This window comes from Daucus carota, chromosome 3, assembly GCF_001625215.2.
Source record: "Daucus carota subsp. sativus chromosome 3, DH1 v3.0, whole genome shotgun sequence".
NCBI lineage: Eukaryota > Viridiplantae > Streptophyta > Magnoliopsida > Apiales > Apiaceae > Daucus > Daucus carota.
Window position 1 is genome coordinate 57,331,385 of NC_030383.2, and position 26,636 is coordinate 57,358,020.

The window sequence follows — 26,636 nt, forward strand, 5'->3', positions numbered from 1 at the left end:
GTAATCAAAAGTGTGAGTTGAAAACAAAAGAATCCCCAAGAACTTATCAGCTACTAATTTAATATTTGATTGCATGCTGTGCACAGCTTGGGTCATTTGAAGAAGAAAAAAAGACATTTGTCTGTGTTTTCTTTGCAGCAACGTTCGGGTACCTGACATACGTATTTTAGTAGTATATATTCACTGAAAAAGAAAATGATGGACAGCTTAATTCTAAATTTTTGATATACATACAAGGGTGCTAGAGTATCATTAAGCAGGAGCCTCATCCTAGAATTTTCACGTTCGGCATTTTTTTCCGCTAAATATATACTAGTATTATCCGTATGTTTTGGATGAGTTGCCTTGTCCTAATGCATGTATGACTGTATTGTCAATTTTTATGATACCTTCTACATATTCTACAGCCTTGCATATGTAAACTATGTACTTTTAAATTTAAGTTCCAAATGTAAGCCTGGACTAAAGTAGGATTATTTAGATTGGGGTAGATTTGAGATTGAATGTTTTGTCCTCTGTCCACCTCTAGTTCCCTGCAGATGCAGAAACAACTTTGCATTTACAGAACTCTCGGTTACTATCCAATGAATTGCAAAACATCAATAGACAATAGTACATAATTGTAATATTCATAACCCAAAAAACATATCATAATATCATGCCAAGTTTGTCATTTATCAAGCCTTCTCAGACTATTTGCAGAAATGAATGAACAGTAATGCCAATACTCCAGACTTGACAATTGTAGATGATGGAATTCCGTACTTCCCTTTAGCAAACAATCCCTTCAAGAACACCCAATAATATAACACTATCCATAAACTACATAGCAGCTCTCCTATCCCGGCTTCGTTGTTCTGTGGAGAGGTCGTTAGGAAACGCGACATTCCAATCCCCAGAGCAGTCAAGTTAACCAACAAAATAGTTGTCCCGGGTAGAAAGATTAGCGACTTGCTGAAAGTGAATTTTCCAGGATCTTTATTCTTCATATCTTTGTCATAGGTAGGGGTTGGAACTTCAAATGCACTTGAAGATAAGCCTATGAGCTTTGGAAAAACGGATAAAGTTGCAAACAGCCATGACGAAGTGCTAGTTATCCTTGCCATTTGTTGGTGGTTCCACCATGCACGAGTAGATAAACCAATTGCAAGGTACTCAGACAATGTGCATAAATTAAATACCAAGAAAACCTCGATAGGAATGAGAATAGCCAGCTCAGATACCTGCATGATCATAGCACGAATGAAATACTAAATTTTCTGAGATTTTTCAGAGAAGCTACCTGTATATTTCAGATACAAGTACCACTAGGTATCAATTCAAAATGCTTTATTTTACCTCAGGCAAGAAACGTGAGCCGCTGATAATACAATATGCAGGCAGAAGAGAGTAGACTAACTCAGGAATTGACCTTAAACTCCAAGTCAGAAGCCACATGTAGGCAAGGCATTGCCTTAATGAAAGGTTTCCGTTAAGGGTATCTGAAATTGGCCTCATGGAACTGAGGAAAATTTCAAGAGGCACAGTAGCCCATCTCTTCGATTGAATCATCGTGCCAGGTACTGTTGATGCAGCACATCTTAGGAAGGATGCTGGTTCAGTCGCACAATACATAGATTTCCATCCCTTTCTATGGATTCCAAGTCCGGTTAGAATATCCTCTGACTGAGAACCATATTTCCATCCAACCTGATTATTTGATATCAAAACAAAAGGGATAGTACAGTAAATCTTGAAAAATTAAAGCTATGCTTATATGTTACAGAGTATTGGTCTTGGTGAAATCATGATGGAATTTTTTGTGAAGAAAGCTAAAAGTACCTCTGTGCCCCAGCAGGTACCATTTTCATAGTCACAAACTGCAACATGGTGTGTACCTTTGACAAAGCTCGAAACTGTACATTTAAGCGACATGGATGCTGATGTGGATGCTGATAAAACACGTGCAACTGATTCCTTCAACATACTTGATTGTCCAAACTTTCTTTGCAAATTCAAATCACTGAGTTCACCTTGAAAAGGAAAGATGGCATAATAGAGCAAGAACACAAGACCATATAATAAAATAATTTCAACAATTTAAACCTGTTTGACATACCAGTGGTAATTTTTTGATCTGGTGATAAACCATAAATAACTTTTCTTTTGAAAAAACAATTTGATCCAATGTACGGTGGTCCTTGGATTCCTGCTGTTCCATGCCCGAAAAACTGCACATTTTATACATAAGAACTTTATACTCTGCTAATTTAAGTTAAAATTTATTGTCAATCTTATAAACAGGGCAACCTCAAGCCTGTGTGAGTTGAAATTTGCCAAAGCAAACTTAAACTAAATCAGAATTTAAAAAAAAAAAACTTATAAAATCGAACTAGTACTTACTTTGAACAAGACATCATAGTGATTTTCAAAAGGGTCATCTTTTATGTTGTGACAGAATCCTGGCTCGAATTGAACATATGCGCAATCTTCTTCATTCTCAACTCCAAGAAACAAGCACATAGCATGGAGAATAACTTGTGGATTGTTCACGTACATATCACAGTCTACGTGTAGTATAAATGGTGCATTTGTCATCAATCCTGATACTCTTGTCTGTGCGGCAAGAAAATGTTTCATGGATCACCACGTATCAAAAGTTACTACTATAACAAGAGTTTAATCTAGAATAACACCAGCATTATATATTTCTTGTTTGAATAATAGACAACATTTGCTGAACTCGTAAAGTTTTATGTACCAGAGCATTTAGAGCGCCAGATTTAAAATGATGTGGCTTCTCTCTTGAGATGTACACCATATGAGGTACACCTTTCGCGGTTATAATCTGCAAAATGCTTTATATGTAAGACGGTAAGAGTATAATTGTATATGTTTTAGTAGTTTTGAATTGATATATAGTCTGTAATTACCTTCACTATCGAGCCATGATTCTTTTTGTTCAACTCTGGCAAATCACTGGAAGGAGCAAGCGCCGCATCTTCAATTTTCTTGCAAAACATTTCATAAATATCCTACAAAAACGCATACAAATAAATGATATTAAAGAACTTATACACATCAACATTCACCTCTAGCACAATCCGTCCAGTGGCGGATCTAGGATTATTTTATTAGGGGACACCAAGCAAATTTTCAAAGAACACTAATACATTTTCAAATTTTGTGGGGACACTTTTATAATTTTGTAAAATTTAGAATGGAAAAAACATTCTAAAAAACAATTTAGGGGGAACGCGTCCTCGTGTCTCTTACTAGATCCGTCCCTGAATCCGCCTCTGTCGTAATAGTGAGAGTTAAAAATTAAGAAGATTATATAGATGATTGTAATATTACCTTAACCAATTTCCATTCATATTGAAACTCCAAGGACTCTTCTCGAGATGGCCCTGAGGTAGTAGCAAAATATCGAAATGGAGCCCTGACACTGATATCATATTTCTTACAAAAAGGAAGCCAAACCCTGGCGAATTTTGAAGTTTCAACAAGAGCGTAATACAGTAAAGGCGAGGCGTTGTCATCAGATATATAGCATGCTAATTTCTCAACAGGATAATCGACTGCCATCGATGATAACACAGTGTTCATAGTTATTATTGGCGATTCAAGCTCATCATCTGCAGTTGTAACAAAAATATCCACAGCTGGTAGCTCATTTTTCCTGCAGCCAATGAGTAAAAAGCATTAACAAAAAGTATAAATCATCTAAAATTTTGGCAGAAATAATATACACTCTCTGTCCACCCAGATTCTTTAGCTTGGGGACGGGACTTGCCATGACTTCTAAGTTTCACAAATTATTTCAATTTTTTTTAATAATAGCTAAATGTTTAAATATTTATACAAAAAATGATAACTTTAAAAATAAGTTATGAAACTATGAAAACTGTAAAAAAATTAGAGGGACGGGGGAGTTTTGTACTAACTGTTCTAAGAGTCGATCAGGATATTGCACGTATTTGATCGGATTCCATTTGATATTGAGAACGAGAATCCACACGTAAGTAAAGAAGGACTCGCACAGAAAGGCCAGGAGAACAGGAATTCCGTATTGCTTAATCGAGAAAAAGTGATAAGTGAGAAGCGAGAAGAGAAGGAAGAGGAGCAGAAGCTCTAGTGCTATAGATTTGTCGCTTCGGAGGCTAACTCTTTGAAAGAGTGGCAGAGAGCTCTGCTTTGCCATTGTTCAACAAAGTTTTGGTCTCAGAGCGTTCAGAAAAGAAAACGAGAGAATGCGTTCTCGTTTCTAAGGCCGACTAGATTATATAGGAGATTTTTGAATTTCAAATATGCAGGAATATTCAAATAATTCGACAAAGAAATAATAGATTACTTCTTAAAATGTTACCGAGACAAATTGTGTAATCTTGATTTTCATTTTTGATATCGGTCATACCGTTATAATGTCTCGTCTAATTTTGATTTCCACTTCTGACACTTTTGATATCGGTCATACCGTTATAATGTATCGTGTAATCTTGATGTACACTTCTTGTATCGGTCAGACCGTTATAATGTGATATTTGATTTGCTAATGATGAAGTAATCGATGACTATTCTAATATATATGAAATTATTTCGATCTGCAGTACATTTGACATCACTATGACGTCTGAAATATAAATTTTTGTTCGGAGGTAATCATCGCACAAAGTTTTCAAAACAGCTATATAAATGACGTTACTCAACTAAAGATGAATACTATAAGTCCGTGACCTGTTGAAAAAATTATGTATATAAATTTATACAAATTGCTAGAAAAAAAATATTTAAGAGAAAATTTAGTAAAGGGACAATTAACTTTCCAGTTTTCACACTTAAATAATTCATATTTATGGTACAAAAGCTTCAAATCAATAAAAATAAGATTCTGTTTGGCTGGTTTATGACCCGGGTTTTAAGTAATTTTCAATTTTAAGCTAAAAAAATTTTATTTGCTAAAAAACGTCTATTTGTATAATAAGTCATAAGCTTATTTTGAGTTAAAAATAAGTTAAAATCGGACTTAAAATCAGAAGTTGGTAGAATATATTTTTCAAACAACTTATTTTTTTTACTAATTTTTCAATAAAAATAAATTTCATCACTTAGATAGCCTATAAAAACTATTTTTATTACTATATATTTTTATTAATCATACACCATCTATAATACAAATACCCAAATAGATAATTTAAACTATACACTTATCACAATAAGTCAATATAAATCATACAAATATTGTGAATTTGTGATGCATGCATGCTCAGATCATGTCTGGAGAGTGGAGAGGCTTGTCATGCATTTGTAGACCATATGCAGAACTGAGTGAACAGTAATGCCAATACTCCAGACTTGACAATAGTAGATGATGGAATTCCATACTTCCCTTTTCCAAACAATCCCTTCAAAAATATCCAAAAATATAACACTGCCCATAAACTACATAGCAGCTCTCCTATCCCAGCTTCATTGCTGTGTGGAGTGGTCACTAGCAACCGTACCATCCCAATTGTAAGAGCTGTCAAGTTAACTAACAAAATCGTCGTACCTGGTAAAAAGATCAGCGATTCGCTAAAAGTGAATTTGCTGCAATCTTTATTTTTCATATCTTTGTCGTCGTTTATGGATGGGTTCTTTGCTGTTACATCAAATGCGCTTTGAGATAAACCTATGAACTTTAGAAATATAGTAAAAATTGCAAACAGCCAAGACGATGTGCAATTTATCCTTGTAATTCGCTGATTGTTCCACCATGCACGAGCAGATAGACCAATTTTAAGGTACTCAGAGAGTGTGTGTATATTAAATATCAAGAAAACAGCAACAGGAATGAGAATAGCCGGTTCATACACCTGCATAATTATAATTCTCTGAGTTTTCCACAGAAGCTACATTCAAATTTTGAATAGACGGATGATTCGATATCAGATATAATTTTACCTTGGGCAAGAAGTGTGAGCCGCTGATAATACAATATGCAGGCAGAAGAGAGTAGACTAACTCAGGAATTGACCTTAAACTCCAACTCATGATCCACAAATAGGCAAGGCATTGCCTGAATTGAAGCTTTCCATGAATGGTAGCTGAAATTGGGCTCATCGAGCTGAATAAAATTTCGAGAAACCCAGTGGCCCATCTCTTTGCTTGGATCATTGTGTCAGGTCCTGTTGTTGGAGCACATCCCTGGAAGGAGACCGGGTCAGTCGTACAATACATAGATTTCCATCCTTTTCTGTGGATTCCAAGTCCAGTTAGGACATCCTCTCATTGGGAACCATATTTCCATCCAACCTAAATATTTAATTTCAAAAGTAAAAATAGTAAGATAAATGTTGAGAAGAAGTTAAACCAGAAAATTACTTCTAAAAAAATGATTATATGTTGTGAATATTGAATAAATCAACATCAAATATAATTTCCTTGCTGCAGACTATAAAATGCAGGATCTCGCATGCATGTCCTTAACAGAGCATTGTTTTTAGCGAAATCAAGATAAAAAATTTCTTGAACAAGGCTAAAGTACCTCTGTGCCCCAGCAGGTACCATGTTCATAATCACAACCTGCAACACGGTGGGCAGCTTCTACAAAGCTTGAAGATCCACCTTTAGACGATATTGACGGTAATAAAATATGTGCAACTGATTCCTTTAACGGACTTGATTCTCCAAACTTTCTCTGCAAGTCCGGATCACTGAGTTCGCCTTGACAAAGAAATATGGCATAAAAGAGCAAGACTGTGTGGTAAAACATATAAGAACACTGTAAACAACCTACACCTATTTCACATACCAGTGGTGATTTTTTGATCTGGTGAAATCCCATAAATAACTTTTCGCCTAAGAAAACAATTTGTTCCGGTGTACATAGGTCCTTGAATACCTGCTAATCCATGCCCTACAAACTATACAGTTTATACATAAAAATTATACTCCGCCAGACTGCAGTTTATTTTATAATCAATTGTCAAGATTCTGAACATAAAAAATCAAGCTAATGTTATCACCAAAGCATACTACAAACTGAATCAGAATACAATTCATAAATAGAAACAAACTAGTACTCACTTTGACCAAGACGACGTATTGGTTTCCAAGAGGGTCATCCTTTATGCCGTCATAAAATTCTTGCGGGAATTGAACATATGCGCAATCTCTTTCATTGCCGACGCCAAGAAACAAGCACATAGCATGGAGAACAACTTGTGGATTGTTCACGTACATATCACAGTCCACGTTCAGTAAAAATGGTGCATTCGTGATTAATCCTGATACTCTTGTCTGTGCAGCAAGAATACAATTTAAGTTGATAAAATTTTGAGAAATACACAAACATTAATTTCATTTTCTTTCTTTTTTTAATGAAATATAGTCCAAAATATATTTTTGTTGCTTTAAGTTCTGGTTTTAATTGTACCAGAGCATTCATAGCACCAGCTTTGAAATGAGAAGGCTTCTTTGGACGCTTCTCTCTCGAGATATACACCAGACAGGGTACACCTTCCTCCTCAGTAATTATCTTTACGATGGCGGGATGATTATTTTTATCCATCTCTGGGAAATCATTACAAGGAGCATGTGTTTTTGACGCATCTTCAATTTTTTGGCACAACATTTCATAGTTATCCTGTAAAACAATGAATAGATAAATTGATATCAGAAGGTATATGCAATCAACATTCTCTTCTAGCGCAAATCTGTTTCTGTTGTAAACTTAATAGTTGAAAAATAAGAGAAGCATATAGATGCTAAAATTATCCCAAACAAGAGATTTATGCTTCATGTGTGTGATATTACCTTAACCATTTTCTGCTCTTGTTGAAACTCCGGGGAATTTTCTTGAGATGGTTTGGAGGAGGTAATAGCAAAATATCGAAAAGGAGCTCTAGTACTGATATCATATTTCTTACAAAAAGGAAGCCAAATCTTGGCAAATTTTGAGGTTTCAACAAGAGCATAATATGTTAAAGGTGAGGCACTTTCGTCAGACAAGTAGCATGTCAATTTCCCAACTGGATAATCAACTGCTAGCAATGATAATACAGTGTTCATAGTCAGTATAGGTGGTTCTATTCCAGCATCTGCAGTTGTAACAAACATGTCTACCGCTGGTAGCTCAGTTTTCCTACAGCCAATAATCACAACGCATTAAGATGATATAAAAATCATGAATATGCAAAGTGGAAAAATTTTCAGCAAAATTGAGCCTGATCATTTTTGCAAATAGTATCAGCAGCTATAAGTACGCAATATAAATTGTTGCGAGTCTATCTCACTAAGGCTGACTTGAAGGAGAGATAATTAATATACTATATACTTAACCGTTTCAAAAGTCGATCAGGGTATTCAACGTATTTGATTTGATTCCATTTGATATTGAGAACAAGAATCCATATAAAAGTAAAGAAGGATTCGCACAGAAAGGCTAATAGGGCAGGAATTCCGTATTGTTTCAAGGAGAGGAGGTGGTAGGTGAGGAGTGAAAAGAGAAAGAAGAGGAGCAGAAGCTCTACTGCTAGGTGTTTTCTGTTTCTAAGGTTAACTCTTTCATAGAGTGGCAGAGAGCTCTGGTTTGCCATTTTTCAACTATATTACTTATCCGTTTATACGCGGAGCACCCAAACCATTAGAGAAAAATGTGGTTACAGGAGTAAGGTTGGATCCTAGAGGTGCCGGAGCTTATAAGTCTTCATTTTTTAATTTGTAAAGCTTACAGTGCCCCCATCTAGAAGACTAGGACTGGCTTAGTGAAGTTGTGGGCAGTAATTTATAAGGACCGATAGTAAAATGAAAAATGGTCAAGAAGGATAGAAGAATGATAAGACATTCGAAACTAAGATAATGTAAGTGACATTGTCACCCTTACCAGAAAGGCACGTTATCACAGGGTTTGGTTATATGCAGACTCCACTCGATGATGACAGGAACCGTAATTTGACAACATTTAAATGGCAAAATACTCTACCGGTAACATCTTAAACAAAATTTCAGTGTCTGCTACGAAGAAATTAGACCTGGCTAGTGTTAAATTATCCTCCAGGTCAAATGTACTGTGAGCAGTTTTCAGCCAAACACTAGCTCGTGAGTCGTGACCATAATATACCTTGTGCCGGCCGTGCCGAACAGTACAAGTTGTTAGTGGAAACGATACGTATAAGTTGTTGAAAGAACAAATATGAAGTATACTGATAATGCATTGCAAAATATGTAGCACGTAAGAGATCTACACTAGAAAATTGTTATACCGTGAAAAGTTTGTAGTACAGTTGAATTCAGGTGAGTTGAATTTGGACATAGAACGAATACCTGGCATGCAGCAACACAGAACATATAAGCACGCACGCATTAATAACGGTTGGGGGCTATCTCAACCCTACTCTTCGTTTTATCGTGAGTACCCGTGTCGGACAGTCAGTACTTGGACATGATATGAACATTCGAACACTTATTTTAGGTCAAAAACATGTAAAAATTTTAAAATGTTGTGAAGTCCTACACCCGAAAACATATTCATGTTGGACACTTTTAGCCGAATACCGGTAATATAGTTTAGTGGAAATGGCTGCAGTGATTTTCAGGAAGTATACAATGCAAGGAGCTGATCCCTCGCCAAAGTCCGTGATCTTATCTGGCATAAATTTTCATGTCATTGGATCATAAATGGTTTTAGTGTTGTTCTACTTTTACCGGAGCTTAATGTTTTCTTTTTTCGGAATACAATAAAAATGAGATTGCTAAATAAGAATCGGATTAAAGTCACTGTTAGTCCCTCCCGTCTATTTTTCTTCTCTGTGTCTTCTTCTTCACTTCTGTGCATCAATTGTTTCAAGACTTTTCCACATTAATTCATTGATTTCTGAGGGAGACGTGCACAATCCTTATCGGGGAACATTCTCTCTTCTTTACGTACCTGGCTTAATTGATATTTTCCTCTCTGCTTAGAAATCATAAACTTCTTCTGGCACATGGGCGTTGATTTCCTTTAACATCATATTCGAGACGGATTCAATTTTAAAGTTATCATCTTCTGAAAAACATTCAAATCATTCAATTGGTGGAGGACTTTACAACACACGTAAGTCCCATGCAACAAAATCATGAGTGCAGGTAAGTCCCATTTGAAGAAACCGTGGACTAAGATTTTATATTTATATTGTATCAGGCACTATTTTATTATTGTGCACTAGGGGTCTCACGGATCTCACGGAAACAGACTATCTATTTTAATGGTAGAGATATAATCTGGGTACATTTTACTCTCTTCGGACCTTGCTTTAAGTAGTATATACTTAACACGTTTGGTTTAATAAAAAAATTTGGTGGCAGAGTTCACGTCCACAAAAATAAATCGTATGGAAATAGTAAAATAGAATTTATACAAAATTTAACATCTAATTAAAAAGCATTCGAAAATGTCTCTAAAAATTTATATGAAAATGGAACCAACTGATTCTGAGGAATTTATATCCTATAATAATTTAATAGGGTAGTATACTTGATCCGAATCCAACCTGCACCATCCACGGATAATATAAACACGAACGAGCCATTATAAATTTTAACTAATCAGAGCTAATAGATAATACAAATATATATAATTTAAATATTTACGCATATCCAAAATTTAAAATTAAATATATATAATTTGGGTTAACCAGAGGGGTAAGGTGAGCATAACCGGATATCCAGTCCGGTTATGAAATATAAACTGGATATCTGGTTTTTCGAATCACTAAATTTTCATTTCGGTTCCGGTTTAAGCGGATATCCGGATATTCGGATATCCTCTTAAATCGGATCGGAAAACAGATTATCTGGACCCGGTTTCTTCTAAAAATTTTTTTGAATATTTTCTGATCTTACAAATTTGTGACGTTTGACTTTATTTTTATTTCACAAGTATAAAACGAAAATCAAATAGTATAAGTATAAATCAATTTGAACAAAAAATAAGCGGTGACCAGATAATCTACCACCAAAAAAATGTTGCAGTTGTACATTAAGTTTGCTTTTAAGCAAGTCAGCAATGTCCGAGAATTAACATTTAACAATCATTGCTGGTCTGCTCTTGCAAGAAAAACTAGTATATAGGAGTAACAGGCAAGGAATAACATATACAATGTTGCCTATGTTCAAGAACATATCTAAAATGATCTGTATCATAAAATTTTATTTTTGATGGACTCAGAAAATAGTACTAACTCTTAATAGTCTATTTAAAAAAAATTTAAAAAGTATTATATATTATATATTAAACAATATTTTTTAATTAAAATTAATAAAATCGGATCGGATCCGGATATCCGCTTTCTTATGTATATGTGATCCGTATCCGTATCCGAATTTATATAAAAAAAAACCGGATCGGATATCCGGTCCGATTTATCTGGATCGTATATCCGGTCCGATTTATCCGGATCGGATATCCAAATTTCCGGATATTTTAAATCGGATATCGGACCGGAAAATCGGATAATCCGGATTTCGGATTTTCATGCTCACCCCTAGAATTACCCGATAATTGATCCGTTCTTTTCAGATTAATTGTATCAATCTGAATTTAACCTAAGCTCGAAATTTTCTGAGCCCAATTAATATTTTGCGGTCGAATTAAAAAGATTCGGTTTTACTTCTTTTCGGATGATATCCCTACTAGTGTACAAACTGGGCTGACTAGAAATCTATCAAGCCCATCAAAAACAAACCGGGCCATTTCCATAAAAAGTACGTGGTCTAACCGGATCCGGTCCGATTTATCTGGATCGTATATCCGGTCCGATTTATCCGGATCGGATATCCAAATTTCCGGATATTTTAAATCGGATATCGGACCGGAAAATCGGATAATCCGGATTTCGGATTTTCATGCTCACCCCTAGAATTACCCGATAATTGATCCGTTCTTTTCAGATTAATTGTATCAATCTGAATTTAACCTAAGCTCGAAATTTTCTGAGCCCAATTAATATTTTGCGGTCGAATTAAAAAGATTCGGTTTTACTTCTTTTCGGATGATATCCCTACTAGTGTACAAACTGGGCTGACTAGAAATCTATCAAGCCCATCAAAAACAAACCGGGCCATTTCCATAAAAAGTACGTGGTCTAACAAGTCGAGAGAGAACAAGAAAATTCTAGACTCATTCATTTGGAATTCTCCAGCCACCGAAACTCAACTCAACAACTATATCTCAGTCCACGTACTCCAACCAATCACAATTTAACATTTCAATTATTAAATAAAAATCCATTCAAACAAATCAATTAATCAACAAATAAACAAAATATATATATTCACTTCATTCTTGTTCAATAAGTTATTTTCAGTTTGCACAACTCAGATCGCACACGCTTCATCTCTTCCACTTCAACAATGTCTTCCCCTGGCGAGTAAGCTTTATATTCTCTTCAATTACACACACATTATATTTGTTAATTTCTTTGTATGCAGTAAATTTGTGTGTGATTGCGATTTTTCCGCTGAATTCTTGAGGTTTAATGAGGATGTTGTGATTGAAGTAGCATTAGAGCTTAGGCCTAATCACAGTATATTAAATTTCTTTTCGGTGATAGTCTAGCGATAAAGGCTTATCATATATCCTGGTCCCAGGTTATGTGTTCGATTCTTTATTGCGGGAATTATTTTGGAGTTGGAAAAACTATATTAGCTCATAGGATTTAGTAAGAAAAATAGTAAGTTTGTAACATGATTAATAACTTGATAAGTGAAAATGATATCGTATTTAATTGATTGCTGGTTGTTTGATTAGATGTCGGAATTATCCCTGTTTATGTTCTTGCATCAGTAGGAGAAATTAGTTTCGGTTTTATACAGTAGTAAAAGCTCAACGGACATTTTACAATTATATGTAAGTAGTTGTTTTCAGATGAATTAAAGGTATATTAGAATTGTAATGTTGTGGTTTATGCCGAGTTGTGGGTAATAGAGTTGTTGTATCAGTTTATAAGTAATTGGCTGAAGTTGAACGGTTGAAAGTTTGTTGAATTTAAAAGATTAGGAATAATGCCTACTGATCTCAGTTATTTTGAAAGTTTAGGCTAGAAATGTATATATACAGAATCTCAGGAGCAAAGTTACGTAAATAGACATTTAGCTGAAGCCTGCTGATAAGCCTTAAAGGAGGTATTTTTTCTCAAATTTATGCATTGTTAAAGGTCCATATGCCAAAACCAGCGACAAATATAAAATGGTACAGTGTAGTAGACAGTAGACTGGTAGTTTACACAATGACTGCTACGAAAGAAAGGAGAAAAATGAGATGAACACTGGGGGATTTTTTTTTTTTTATGTTGGATCAGGAGACATAAGTAAGACCATGTTAGATATAACTCTATTCAGGATTTGTAGCAGCCCTTATAGAACATTGGTGATTACAGTAAGGAGATTTTCTATTTATAGAATTTAGTTACATAGGAGGTACCCAAAAGGAAAAGCAAAAGAATTTGATATGCATATTGTTTTCATCTATAATCTATGTAGAGCTGTGGTTATATCATGGTAACATTGTTTATGATATCCACTGCTACTCTTGTTTTCACACTCTTTTTTCTTTTTCTCTAGATGGTATAACTCACTTCCACCTATAAGCAAAGCTTATGGGACATTGTGTTTAGCAACTACTATAGCAGTTCAGATTGGGGTCCTTGCTCCTGGTTTTATAGCATTGGCATATGAGTATGTATTTTACCGTTTTCAGGTAATAATCCAACTCACCGCCAATGTTATTATCAGCGCTAACGTACTGTTGGCTTATTTGTTTTTAAAGTTCTAAACCTGAATACTGTTTTCTCCCTCTTCTAATTCATTTTTATAATGTAATAGATAATCATATCATGAGGGTATACAAGTGTGAACTATAGTCATTGTTCTGGTTACTATTATAAGTCGAATTTGTAGTTATGCACTTCATTTTATGAGCTATCGTTATATCTTGTGGCAGAAGGATGTAATATTAAAGATATGAACCTATTCCTCGGAGCAGAAAAGTAGTCTTAAATGGACATTATAGCTATAATTGACCCTAGAAGTCAACTTATTTTGATATCTAAGGGCTTTTCCATATTAGTTTGTTTTCTTAATCCTTTTGTACCATGTCTAGTTTGACATGTATAATTATTCATTTTTGGGTAAATCACTTGCAGGTATGGAGGCTTTTTACAAACTTCTTTTTCCTTGGCGGTTTTTCTATTAATTTTGGCATTCGACTTTTGATGCTGTAAGTACTTATAATTTAATATCAAGCACAGTATCTATTTATGTAGTTACCCTAAAAACTGACGTAGTTGCAATGAGTTATGGAATGAAATTGAATTTTTATCATTGCACTATCTCACCTGTGGTTGCTTCTTGATTAATTAGAGCAAGATATGGAGTACAGTTGGAGAATGGGCCCTTTCAACGGCGCACTGCAGATTTCTTGTGGATGATGATATTCGGAGCATTGACATTACTGGTTGGTAAACTATATATGTGAATTGTGATTACGGCAGAAACCTATATTTGTATATCTGTTGGGGGTCTACTGGAAAAATCTGCCATTACAATGCTGCAGCTGAAAACTGTCAGCCAACCTGACTACACATGTCAAATACTAAGTTAACATTGAGTTGCATTAGGATCAATTCAAAGGTCATGACTGGAAATCTGTTTCTTTCCCCTTCTATTTTTTAACTCTTGTTTAATTGTCCATTTTCTAATATGTTATTGAATTGTTTTTTGGTTGCGCACAAGTTTTTTTCATGCTGACTCCCAAAATTTTGCTTTCTTGTCACCCCACTTAAAAAGTTGAAATACATGCATGCAGCCAGTGCAAAGTAACTAAAAACACACAGTATATGAATAATGGAAATAGTCTACACATCTTGTGTAGTGTTGCATTTTCTTTAATTTATAGCGTGTTAGGTTGGAGTGGGTTTTATGTCTTAATATTCAAATGTTGTATTGCATGTTCAGTTTTTAAGCTTTATGCATATTCATCATTTTCAAACTTTTTCTGGTAATGGTGTCTCTACCATTTTAAAGATGCTCGTTTCATCTTTTTGTTTTAATATTAGATTATTGTCTGTATGTTAGGCATTGTCTGCTATCCCCGGGTTCCAGTCCTACTTCTTGGGGATATCGCTGGTATTTATGCTTCTTTATGTGTGGAGTAGAGAATTTCCCACGGGCAACATTAACATATACGGGCTTGTAACACTAAAGGTATACATATCTATATATTTTATTTGTATGTTAACAACAAGAATCTATTATCTGTTCAAGTACTATCCCTTGAGCTTATGCTTTATTTTATATTTATTGTGGATAGTTGCATATTTATGTATTATGTGCAGGCTTTTTATTTACCTTGGGCAATGCTTGCGATGGATGTTATTTTTGGTTCACCACTTGTGCCTGATCTGCTGGGTATTCTTGCTGGACATTTGTACTACTTCTTGACTGTGTTGCATCCACTAGCTGGTGGAAAGACTATGCTGCAGACTCCGATGTGGGTGTATCCTTTTGTTTGTTTAGTAAGGAGTAAGAATCATAAGTTCATGAGTTCTACAAAGTGATTTCTGTTATGTGCATTTGAAATGTGCATCATTCATGCCTGACTTAGCATTTTCTTGCATAATTCATTGGTTGCATTTTAGTCGAAGGTGATACTTTAGGCATCATGGGTCAAAGGCATTGAGTGTCCAGGGGAGGGGCACACAATTGTTTATACTTTATATTATAAATTGTTCATGTAGCAGCATTGAACAGAATTAACCTAATTTAATGTCACAGTTACATTTCGATTTCGGCCCTGCTGAATATTTACACTTTTTAGATAGTAATATAGTATACAATTTAACAGAATTAACCTTATTTACTGTCACGGGACAGTTAGGCCCTGCTGAATATTTGTTTGCAATTTGGTCCTTGTTAATTTTAAAATTACAGGTGTAATTTGTTTCTCCCTTAACACTATTTTTGGCTTCTCCATTGTTAGGCATTGCACATTTTGACCTGGTTATGTGGCATTAGGCGTTGTTAAGCCTGTTCATGTGGTCCTAATATTTATTTATGGCCATTGTTAGTTTCACATTATTGCTTTTGTCAGATGGTGTACAAGATATGTCACCATATTATAGGCTGGCGATTAATCTTTCCATATTAGGTCAACCTTTAAAATCTTCTCCTTAACTTACCTTACATAGACATAAAATAGTTGCAAGATGGAGAATTGGAGCTCCCCCAACTACGCGTGCAGAGCCCGATAGAAGTGGCAGTACTGCATTTAGAGGAAGATCTTACCGAGTTGGAGGCTAAGAAGTGGAAATCTGTTGAAGCTCTCTTTCATAAGAAAGTCATAGATATATATCATTTGACAGGATCTTAGGTTCTTTTTGTTTGCTACTATCAGTTTCTCTTGTAGTATACTTTTGAACACCAAACGCTGGTTGTACCATTAAAACTAGTATTAACAAAACATTTGTTAGTTGGCTGACAACCATGAATGAAAAGTCATTTTAAAATGTTTAACCAGATGAAACAAAATCTTGTTTCATTTTTGTATGACTATGTGTTGTGGGTGTGGAATATACACTTATATTACATGTACTCACATATGCAAGCTTGCCTCCGCAATACGGCATGATGAAGCAACAGAGAGCAGGCTTTGCATTCTGAGAGGTATCAAAGTTCAATGAAAATATTTGTGCGCAATTGTTGATGTCACTTGTAGAACGCCATTTTTGGTTATAAGACTGTAGTGCAATACCGCTTGCAAATTTATTTATTTATCTTGACAAACGGACTTGCTGCGAAGTATTTAAATAAATCAATACAATCTGCTGCTATGAATTATGATAGTATGGACATACAAACATAACACATTCTTTTATCTTTTTACTCGCATCCACTATTACCTCTACCTCCGTCTCAAATTTGATAAGGTCTTTTTAATCCCAACGCATGTATTACTACTACCTCTACATCTGGCTCAAATATACATCGTTTGAACTCAAATCCTTTTGATAAGGCCTTCTTTAATCCCAACACATGTAAAAAAACAATCACAAACTTGACAAGTACTGATTAAGATATATATCCGCTATTTGAAGTTTCCTATTTGAAGTTTTGAAATGAATATCTAATTCATTCGTATTGTATAATAAATCATTCTTAATATTACTCTAATTCTATATCGTTCTCATTACTATCATTTTTACCATAGTGTAGTTATAACATCCGTCAATTCTTGTTTTATTAATTAAATTCTCCACCATTTCTGAACAAAATATACAATAACTAAAATTCTATAAATTATCGATTTAAACAAATATTTCCTTCATCTCTTTCATTTCTTTACAAATAAATTGAGCACAAAAATTAAGAAAAATGAATAAAGTAGTAAAAAAAATATATGTAAAGTGTTGGGATTATTAATATTTATAAAACGATTACACTAAAATAGTGAACATAATTATATATTTTTTACTATAAAAGCAAAATTTTATTGTCATCAATAAGTTTTGAAATAAAAAGAGCAAAAAAACGTTCCAAAAAGAAAGTGTAAAAACAGTATTGCCGGAGTATAAAATAAAATAACCCTGCCCTTAATTATCAGACCGTTGGGCGTTGGGGCTTGGGCATATTTTATCGGGGTGTAAGTAAATGTATCTTCTCTCTTGGCGGTCATTCACATTCAAATTAGCACACAACCAAAACATTAATAATTATTCATTCAATTCATTTCCAAATCAGTCGGTGCCTCATTCACATTCTTCAGGAACCTCACTCTCTCTCTCCAAAACCCTAACACTTCCTCTCTCTAAAATCATGAAGAGCATGAAGCCACTCAAGCAATTGAAGCTCTCAGTGCCTGCTCAAGAAACGCCCATCACTAACTTCCTGTAAGCTCTCGCAGCTCTCAGTTACATATACTTGTGTATTGTCTTTCTTGGTTATCGATCTGTTTTTAATTTTTGATTTTAAGTTACTGATTGTGGAATAGTTATTAAATTTAGGTTAAAAATGAAATGTTAATTTAAATTGTGATTGTTATTGTAGGACTGCTAGTGGAACATTTCAGGACGGAGATTTGATGTTGAATCAGAAAGGACTGCGTTTGATTTCTGAAGAGAATGATGCGATGACAGTAAGCTTTGCTTTCGGTGTTTGTTTTATTTTTGTTTTGAGACTTCGATTAAATTGAATTGAGTATTATTTGCACTGCTTTTGTCCAAAATAAGAAATGTTTTTGAGTTTGATTGTGATATATTTATTGTGAAATCTCAAATTCAGATTTTGTTGATATTTCCTTTTCGGAAGATATAAAAAAATCAAGTGTTGTAGTGTATTGCAGTTCATATTCTTTCAGTCCAGAATGAACTAAATCAGACCACATATTTGATTGATTGCTGCAACGAAGAAGCGAGATGTTATTATGATTTAGGAATTGGATTGACTTTATGTTTAAAATGTGACTTAATTAGTTAAATTAAATATTATGAGTTGTATATCCGAGTTTGATGATTTGACTAACAGAAAATAGATTAGTCCTTATAATATCGCCTGATGAAATCAGGACTACAATTTACATACATGTAACTGGAATGACATAGCTGATTAGACTACAGATTACTGGTTTGAAGCTTCTGAGTGAACAGCTATTAGACCCTACAGAAAACAAAGTTCTGAAATATGTTGTATTTGAGAATATTAGTCTGGTTTATAGGTATTCTTTCTATCTTCTCTGCTCATGAAATATGTTAGTGCTTCAATAGTGTAAGCTTCTTGAGGCCGGGCCTACTGTGTAAAGTATTTTGTGCAGAAATCAACTGGTTTAAATGTTAGTGCTTCAATAGTGTAAGCTTCTTGAGGCCGGGCCTAGTGTGTAAAGTATTTTGTGCAGAAATCAACTGGTTTAAATTTTGATAGGTGTTTTTAAATTTTATTCAGTAATTAAGGCCATACAACTCATCTTATTTGTTTTATTTTGTTTTCCATATGGTTATGTGGACAGCCTTCAGATAAAAATGTAATAGATTTTCAACTTGAGGATCTTGAGACCATCAAAGTCATAGGTAAGGGAGGTGGTGGTGTTGTTCAACTGGTCCGTCACAAATGGGTCGGAACATTATTTGCACTGAAGGTCAGTACTTAAGCAGCCCGGTATCTTTTTTCTTGCAAGTATGAATTATTATACCATTGACTTGTTTGCTCATTGATCTGTAACTATGTATATAAGTGCTTGATGGAATGATGGACTGCTGGTAAGGGTTCATAGTATAATTCTTCCATAGGAAAATAGAAGCCGTTTTTGTGATTTTAATATAGTATATGCTCACCAAATACAGTTATAGACTTCAAAAAAAAAAAAAAAAACCAGAGCGCCCCTATATAATGGATTGGGAAACCATCCTTTTCTTTGTCACACAAAAGTAAAACCACAATGTTCTCATGGATTAAACCATTTTCCATATAATTCTTGCTGTTTGTTAGATGATATACATGTAAGGTAAGACCTAAAACATGTGGCCTAACCTGACCCTTAGTTTCTTACAACTTTCTTCAGATTGGTGATTATAGTGTTTCTGAATTTGAAATGCACCTGGCTTTGCTGATAGGTGATACAAATGAACATCCAAGAAGAAATTCGTAAACAAATTGTGCAAGAGCTGAAAATAAATCAAGCTTCCCAATGCTCACATGTTGTAGTTTGCTACCATTCTTTCTATCATAATGGAGCCATCTCTTTGGTTTTTGAATACATGGATCGTGGGTCTTTGGCAGATGTAATCAGACAAGTCAAGACGATTCTTGAACCATATCTTGCTGTTGTCTGTAAACAGGTTTGTAATATTTTGTACTTGAGTTAAATTACATTAGCCAGGTTTTAGTTGAATTACATAAGCTGAGTTTAAGAAATACATGATAACACGTGAGTGTCATACTCTTATTGCAGGTTCTTCAGGGTCTGGTGTACTTGCATAATGAGAGACATGTAATCCATAGGGACATTAAGCCATCAAACCTACTTGTAAATCACAAAGGAGAAGTAAAAATTACTGATTTTGGTGTGAGTGCAATGCTTGCTAGCTCTATGGGTCAACGTAATACATTTGTAGGGACATACAATTACATGTCGGTAAGTTTGAAATATAATCCTAGCCCTGGGGAATCTGTTACAGAAGTTACATAGCCTGTTTGTTTTCTTAGTATTTATACTTCGTCACTCTATAGTCTATACATAACTAACTACATTCTGAATATAGCAAATTATGAAACCCTTTTTGTACTTAAAATACAGCTAAAATGTTTGATTCTTCTTTTACTTTTATATTTGTTTAGCCAGAAAGGATTAGTGGAAGCACTTATGATTATAAGAGCGATATCTGGAGTTTAGGCCTTGTGATTCTCGAGTGTGCAATAGGACGTTTTCCCTACATACAATCTGAAGAACAACTTGGTGCCCCAAGCTTTTATGAGCTTTTGGAAGCAATTGTTAGAAGCCCTGTGCCTTCTGCTCCAGCTGATCAATTCTCTCCAGAGTTCTGTTCATTTGTCTCATCCTGGTATAAACAACTCTGCATTTATATTAATAATTTATTGACTATTCACCTATTTTGATTAATCATTTTGTGGTGATTGCATCGCACACCATGTACAGTATTTTCTTTTGGTGAATTCTTCAGTAATTATGATCTTGTTATCTTGTTGTGATATTACTGTCTGTGTACATAAAGTGGGAGATGATTTTTGGCCATCAATAAAGTCTAAATATATGAATATTTTTCATTGTTTGGCTCGTTGCATTACTGCATCTAGTATGCTTTGAAGTCAATGCTTCAATTGGTAGACAGACTTTCATGTTCCCAGTATATGATATCATACACATTTGTGCTTCACATGGTAATTTTGTCATTGCTACTTTTATAAAGAATATCTGTCTCTCCTCACTAAAAAAACCCTCAAATGAGTTTAATGTGCTGAGTTAATTACGTATAAAATGTACCTGTAAATCTTTTTATGGTGTAGAGTATTAAGGCAGATAATCGGCTGTGACATGACATCCCAATATATAAAGGTGGCAAATTTCATTTGCTTCTTGAGTTTGTCTCTTTTAGTCTGAACTGACCTACAAACTGTATTCCCCCGCAATTTGACCTTCAGACCCTTTTCAAATTGTCTGCAGATTCCGGGGTGGATAGAATAGCACTAAGCTTCTATTTCATCCATACTTCTTTTTGTAATTGTGTAAATTTGCATGTGCAGTATTCAGAAGGACCCTGTAGACAGATCATCAGCGGTGGACCTTTTGGTTAGTATAACTGTACATAATTTACATTAGGTTCCATATATAAATAAATGATAATATTCTTTCTAACTATATAGTTTATTGATAATCCAGGATCACCCGTTTATCAAGAAGTTTGAGGACAAGGACATTGATCTTGCCATACTAGTAGAGTGCTTGGACGCTCCTGTAAATTTTCCTAAATAATTTCGTCTGTAAAGTATATTAAGTGCAAAATACTCTCCCAATGTATCGTTTTAGAGTCTTGCTTGAAACTGATTACAGCATCTAGGTAATGGTTCTTATTACCAATCCACAGTAGCTTCATGCAATGACATGGACATTTCTCTTAAGGTTGTACCGGTGTGTCGTTAACTCTTCAAAATATACTAGTTTTGCCAACCGAATGATATTTAAGAATGCTTCTGAGTTTTAACTTATTAAAGATAGCAGTAAATTATTGATACCTGGCAAGGTTTTCAAAGACTGTTACAAGTTTGTTAAAAGATTGAAAAAGAAAAATGCTCGAGGCCATGTAACTTGTGCCGGCCGGGTTCGGTCCCGGATTTTGATTTCTGTATTCGTAACTGCGTTTTGAACTAGCCGGCCGAATAAAATTGGACTTCTATGAGCCGGGCGGTTCAAACCCACACAAGTGGCTAGCTCTACTTGAGGGTAATATTAAAAATAATTTTTTCTGAATTTTTTGATTTTTGAATTGGTTATACACGAATTTAATTAAAACAAAAATGTGGTATATTATTCTAATTATATTTTTTAAATTTTGTAAGTGCTCATTTTAATATAATTATGTGAAAACAAGTTATTTATACCGTTGATGTTGTGACAATCACTTGTTAAGGTACTTGAATCTTAAACCTGCAAAAATTGTTTAGAAAATAGAGAATATATAAATAAGGAATGTAAAAGTTTCAATATAATATATTGCTAATGGAATTTAAATGACAAAAATATACATATTAATATTATTTTATTATTATATCTAACGATTGTTATCTAATTTAAGATCTAATAAATTTTATTTTATTTATCGTCCTGTGCGAGATAACAGTACCGAACACTGACCAACAAGCGGGTGTTTTGTGTTTCGCTTGTAATAATTTAATATAGATAAATATATCATGTACTTTTTTTTTTCATTTGTTAAGTAGTACATATGAAAGCGTCTTTACTTAAAATTTTAAATTTGCTCTTTATTGGTGTTATTAAAATTTAACAACTCGGCTATCTTTTAAAAATTATGATAAATTCGTTGTAAGTTCCGGTTTATGTTTACCGAATTGAGGGATAAGCAACTTTTATTTCTTGTAATTGCGACCGAATGATTTGCTAGATTAAAATAAAATTCCTATATTAAATTGAATAAAAAAATATTTTTAACAAATTAATTTATTTGTTCAAATTGCACCACACACAGTTTTTGTCAAATTTGTAAAAATTTAAATTTATTTTATCAAAATAGAAATTCATTTAATTTATTTGTTAAAATTGTACCACAATCGTTTTTTATGATACTCCCTCCGTCCCTTTTTACTTGTCCATTTTGAAAAAATAACGCATCTTAAGAAAATGTTAGGTGGATATCTTGTTTTCATACATATCCCTAATAAATGTAATGAATTAGATAGAGTTGTGTATATATATATCCTAGTCAAACATTGGAAGTTGTTACATTTTGAAAAAACATACAAAAAGTTGCTTTGAAAAGAGAAGTGGACAAGTAATTTGGGACAAATTTTTTTTTCAAAAGGGACATGTAAAAGGGGACGGAGGGAGTAATTTGTAGGCAACGCCACAGGAGGGGTCTCACTTCTCAGATCGACTCTAAAATCAGTTTCAAGGTCAGATTGATTAGATTTCTCAAATCGTTAGTTTTTTTAGTTATTATTATCATCTGGGTTATTGAGTTGAATCAGAATTGTTTTGTTTGATATTGCCCACAACGTGTTCGATTATGTAGTATTTCCGGTGAATGTGAGCTCTTGTAGTGCCTAATTGCACCCCTAATTTATGAATTTATGTGAAGAAAAAAAATAATTTGTATTTATATATTGATTTATGTTTTAACATTAGCCTGATATATATGATCGTTGTTCGGGGATGTACATAGCTAGTTGTGATCTTGTTTGGATTTAGCACCATTTAGTAGTTGTCTTTCCTCAGTGAAATAATTTTTCTGTGACAGTGATAATTTTGGAGGATGGATGAGACCAAATTATACTTGTGTTTTGAAGCAACAAATCCGAAATAAGAGTCTGTTTATGTGATATATTCTACAAAAGAGAGTGATCTGATGCACAAATCACCGACTTTTAGACCAAACTTCACCTTGGAAGAATGTATCAGTGGGGTTTCTGCTATGGGCTGTGGTCTTTTTGGTTCCAAAATTGTTCTCGCTGGTGGATTTTCTGGTGCAGGAGAAAACAGGATATATAACCGTAGCCTGGTAACGTACGATCCTGTCAATAAAAAGGTATCTCGTGAGGATTTTCCCGATATGCGGGGACGCAAAATCAGGCCTTTGGTGTTTGAGGTTTATGGGAGGCTGTATGTCTTGGATACCAGCAATTCTGTTTACAAGCGAACCTGGGAACTTTATTATCCCACGAAAAAAATTTGGGCCAAAGTAAGTGATCCCTTCTGCAGCATATATAATGCCCTAACATGTATTAAAAATATATCAGGCAGATTCCCATACTCTTGGTTTGTTAGTGGCAACACAGTTTCCATTTCTTCGCCCGCAGAAGGCCTTACATATTTTCACCATACTAGGCAAGCCACCAAGTTATTTTCTACTGATGCCAGTGAACCGCTTCCATTCCATGGCATGGCAACAACTTTCTTTAATCCGGGTTTCTGTAATGTAGTTGTCATCTCCTTTTCTAAAGGACTGGTAGGAGGACAAGGATGTGTAGAAGGACGCCGATTGAGATACTGCCCCTTTAAATTTTCCGAACCTGAACTTATTTTTAGGACTACTCCGTACGAAAAACCTGATGGTGAAGTATCTAGTTATTTTGCTGAATGTGGAAAGGGGAAGTTCTGCCTTATTACTTTCGACAACTTCAACATACATGTCCATGTTTTCAAGATTCTCAGGCGTGAAGCTGCGGATGGGACCTCGAGTTTGGTTCTAATAGATTTAGATAAGCACAAATATAACTTCAGTGATTTCTCCGTTGAAGGCTTCACAAGTATCAGTCTCTCTGGCTGCTTTGTGTTGTAAGTTATCCTGCTTAAGTGTAAATGTTTGTTTCATTTGATGCAATTATTTAGTGTTTTATGTTGGTGATAACCCTCCAGGCCAAGAGATGATGGGCCTAAGAGATATGAAGAATCAAAATTGTACCATAATTATTTTTTGTGGTGAGAAACATTGTCTTACTTATATCTCTCTCTCTTCATTGTTGGACATGTTTCCGTTAGTAGTTGACGGATTAATAGAAGTGAGTGTTCAGAATGTGCTTTTGGCAATCTCTGATGTGCAAGGAATACTTGCTTGCTTCCGTCTAGAGATTGTTATTCAATTTCTCTTTATGTGAGATTAGTAGGTCTTTGATTTTTGCCATGTACAATTCACATTTTGATTATTTTTTGTTTTTGTGCCTCCAGTTACGAGTCGGAGGAAAAGGATGACGACATTCCTCCTTTAATTGCAACGGATAAAGGACTCATGGTATTTGGACTTTTGTATGATTTTCTAATGATAAATATGTCCTTCAATTTGAAATTTGAAATGTACATGTTAATAGTTATAAACCTTGTTATTAGCTTTTATCATTATCTTTGCAGATTGATCCTGATTATGACAGCGGCGGCGGAGACAGTGATTTCGAAGTGTATTAGGTAGGCCTAACAATTTGGCACATGACACGAAAAGTTAGTGCTTGGGTTTAAATTTTTGGGACACGAACATGAAAGTACACGGTGAATTTAGTGTCGGATATTCTTTCAACCTTCCAACCAATTTATTTAACTCGTTCACAGGAACGAAGCTACATAGGGCCAGAGGGGGCCAATGCCCCCCTAGGATTTTTATAATATTATAATTTGTATTATATAATTTTGAAAAAATTGTATTTTATGTATATATTTATATAAATATAAAAAGTTGTCCCCCCCCAAAAAAAAATATTTGTTCACCCTTAAGAAATATTTAATATTATAAGATAAAGTGTTAATTCTTAGATTTCTCTAAATTATGTATTAGACCAAATTTAAAAATAAACAAAGATATATACAATTATACTATTAAAAAAAGATCGTGGAATGTGATATGTGATAAAGGTAAACGTCAATATGATTTTTTAATGCGTGTTACTTGCGAATTAAAAATTATTGTATAGCTTAAAGTTATTATGACGAGTTTCCTGATCATTTTATATATATATATATATATATATATATATATATATATATATTTATATTTATATTTATATTTAAAGAGAAACAGCTAAATATTTTAGTTGACACAATTATATACTTTGATTTCCTGGTTTAAAAGAACGAAAAGTTACACTATAATTTTTGTACTAATATTTTTGCATTTATTTTATATTAAATATTTGTCGAAGAAATTTTTTGGCCCCCGTATAAATGCTTGATGGCTTCGTTCCTGCTCGTTCAGTTATCTTCATAAAAAAATGACTTGCAACCTACAGAGATGATAAATTTCAAATCCAAAATCTTATGAATATCATCAATGGAAGGCCATTTTGTTGTGCCTTTAATTTTTTGAACTCAAGAGGTCCAAATGTGCATTTGGAATTCAACCAACTTGGAGAAATTTGAGAACGACGGCCAGGTTTTTCCAAATACACTGGTTATGCAATTGTTTTAGGATCTCATCCACCAATAAAATTATGCAAGAAATGCATGACATACATCATGATCCTGCAATTTTAACAAAATGAAAATAGAAAGATGAAAAGGGATGAGGGATGAGCTTTTAGAATATTTAAGAGCCGGAAAATTCAATGATATTTGAGATTATTAATGATATTGGAGAAACATTTGAGAATATCTAAGAGTTGGAAATTTTAGACAGCAAAAGAGTTGGGGATGTTTTCCACTGGAGAGACCTCAGTACTTGCATCATAACTTTCAATTTCATACTAATATTGCATATAATTATAAGTATACAAACAACTTTGTGCATGTTTATGTCTATAACCGCCGGTTCATTCTTTTAATCTTATTTGTACAAGTTGTAAATGAGTTCATATAATTACACAATTACAAAGCAACTTGCTTTGAGCACGAATGCCACTAACAAAATATTGCTATAGAGGTACAACTTACAACTTACAACTTTACCTTTTGTTTTTATCTTTTTATCTATTTTAAG

The 26,636-nt window shown here is 34.1% G+C and overlaps 4 protein-coding genes and 1 pseudogene across 5 annotated transcripts; 3 read left to right on the forward strand and 2 right to left on the reverse strand.

The window, feature by feature from the left end:
* Window positions 1-611: 611 nt before the first annotated feature.
* On the reverse strand, window positions 612-4,212 carry LOC108213001 (cellulose synthase-like protein H1). The gene is made up of 9 exons (XM_017384715.2): window positions 3,927-4,212; window positions 3,337-3,661; window positions 2,913-3,014; window positions 2,741-2,827; window positions 2,383-2,595; window positions 2,099-2,210; window positions 1,822-2,012; window positions 1,339-1,689; window positions 612-1,223 (listed from the first exon to the last, which is right to left on the reverse strand). The coding sequence occupies exons 1-9, from the start codon at window positions 4,181-4,183 to the stop codon at window positions 693-695; spliced, it is 2,169 nt and encodes a 722-aa protein (XP_017240204.1). The 5' UTR covers window positions 4,184-4,212; the 3' UTR covers window positions 612-692.
* An 895-nt stretch (window positions 4,213-5,107) lies between these two features.
* On the reverse strand, window positions 5,108-9,021 carry LOC108213000 (cellulose synthase-like protein H1; annotated as a pseudogene).
* Window positions 9,022-12,216: 3,195 nt separating this feature from the next.
* LOC108213051 (derlin-1) lies at window positions 12,217-16,509 on the forward strand. The gene is made up of 7 exons (XM_017384783.2): window positions 12,217-12,368; window positions 13,561-13,696; window positions 14,142-14,215; window positions 14,359-14,452; window positions 15,073-15,201; window positions 15,333-15,493; window positions 16,185-16,509. Exons 1-7 carry the CDS (start codon window positions 12,352-12,354, stop codon window positions 16,294-16,296), a joined length of 723 nt encoding a protein of 240 aa, XP_017240272.1. The 5' UTR covers window positions 12,217-12,351; the 3' UTR covers window positions 16,297-16,509.
* Window positions 16,510-17,611: 1,102 nt separating this feature from the next.
* On the forward strand, window positions 17,612-21,670 carry LOC108213025 (mitogen-activated protein kinase kinase 6). The gene is made up of 8 exons (XM_017384749.2): window positions 17,612-17,882; window positions 18,040-18,127; window positions 18,995-19,123; window positions 19,599-19,823; window positions 19,937-20,119; window positions 20,323-20,546; window positions 21,247-21,292; window positions 21,383-21,670. Exons 1-8 carry the CDS (start codon window positions 17,644-17,646, stop codon window positions 21,473-21,475), a joined length of 1,227 nt encoding a protein of 408 aa, XP_017240238.1. The 5' UTR covers window positions 17,612-17,643; the 3' UTR covers window positions 21,476-21,670.
* Window positions 21,671-23,096: 1,426 nt separating this feature from the next.
* LOC108213030 (uncharacterized) lies at window positions 23,097-25,419 on the forward strand. Of its 2 annotated transcripts, none has more exons than XM_064089633.1 (4): window positions 23,097-24,511; window positions 24,593-24,655; window positions 24,902-24,979; window positions 25,082-25,419. In XM_064089633.1, exons 1-4 carry the CDS (start codon window positions 23,583-23,585, stop codon window positions 25,137-25,139), a joined length of 1,128 nt encoding a protein of 375 aa, XP_063945703.1. In that variant the 5' UTR covers window positions 23,097-23,582; the 3' UTR covers window positions 25,140-25,419. The 2 variants fall into 2 exon arrangements, with proteins under 2 accessions (XP_063945703.1, XP_063945704.1); XM_064089634.1 differs by having other exon boundaries at window positions 23,099-24,511; window positions 24,902-24,965; window positions 25,082-25,416.
* Window positions 25,420-26,636: the final 1,217 nt, after the last annotated feature.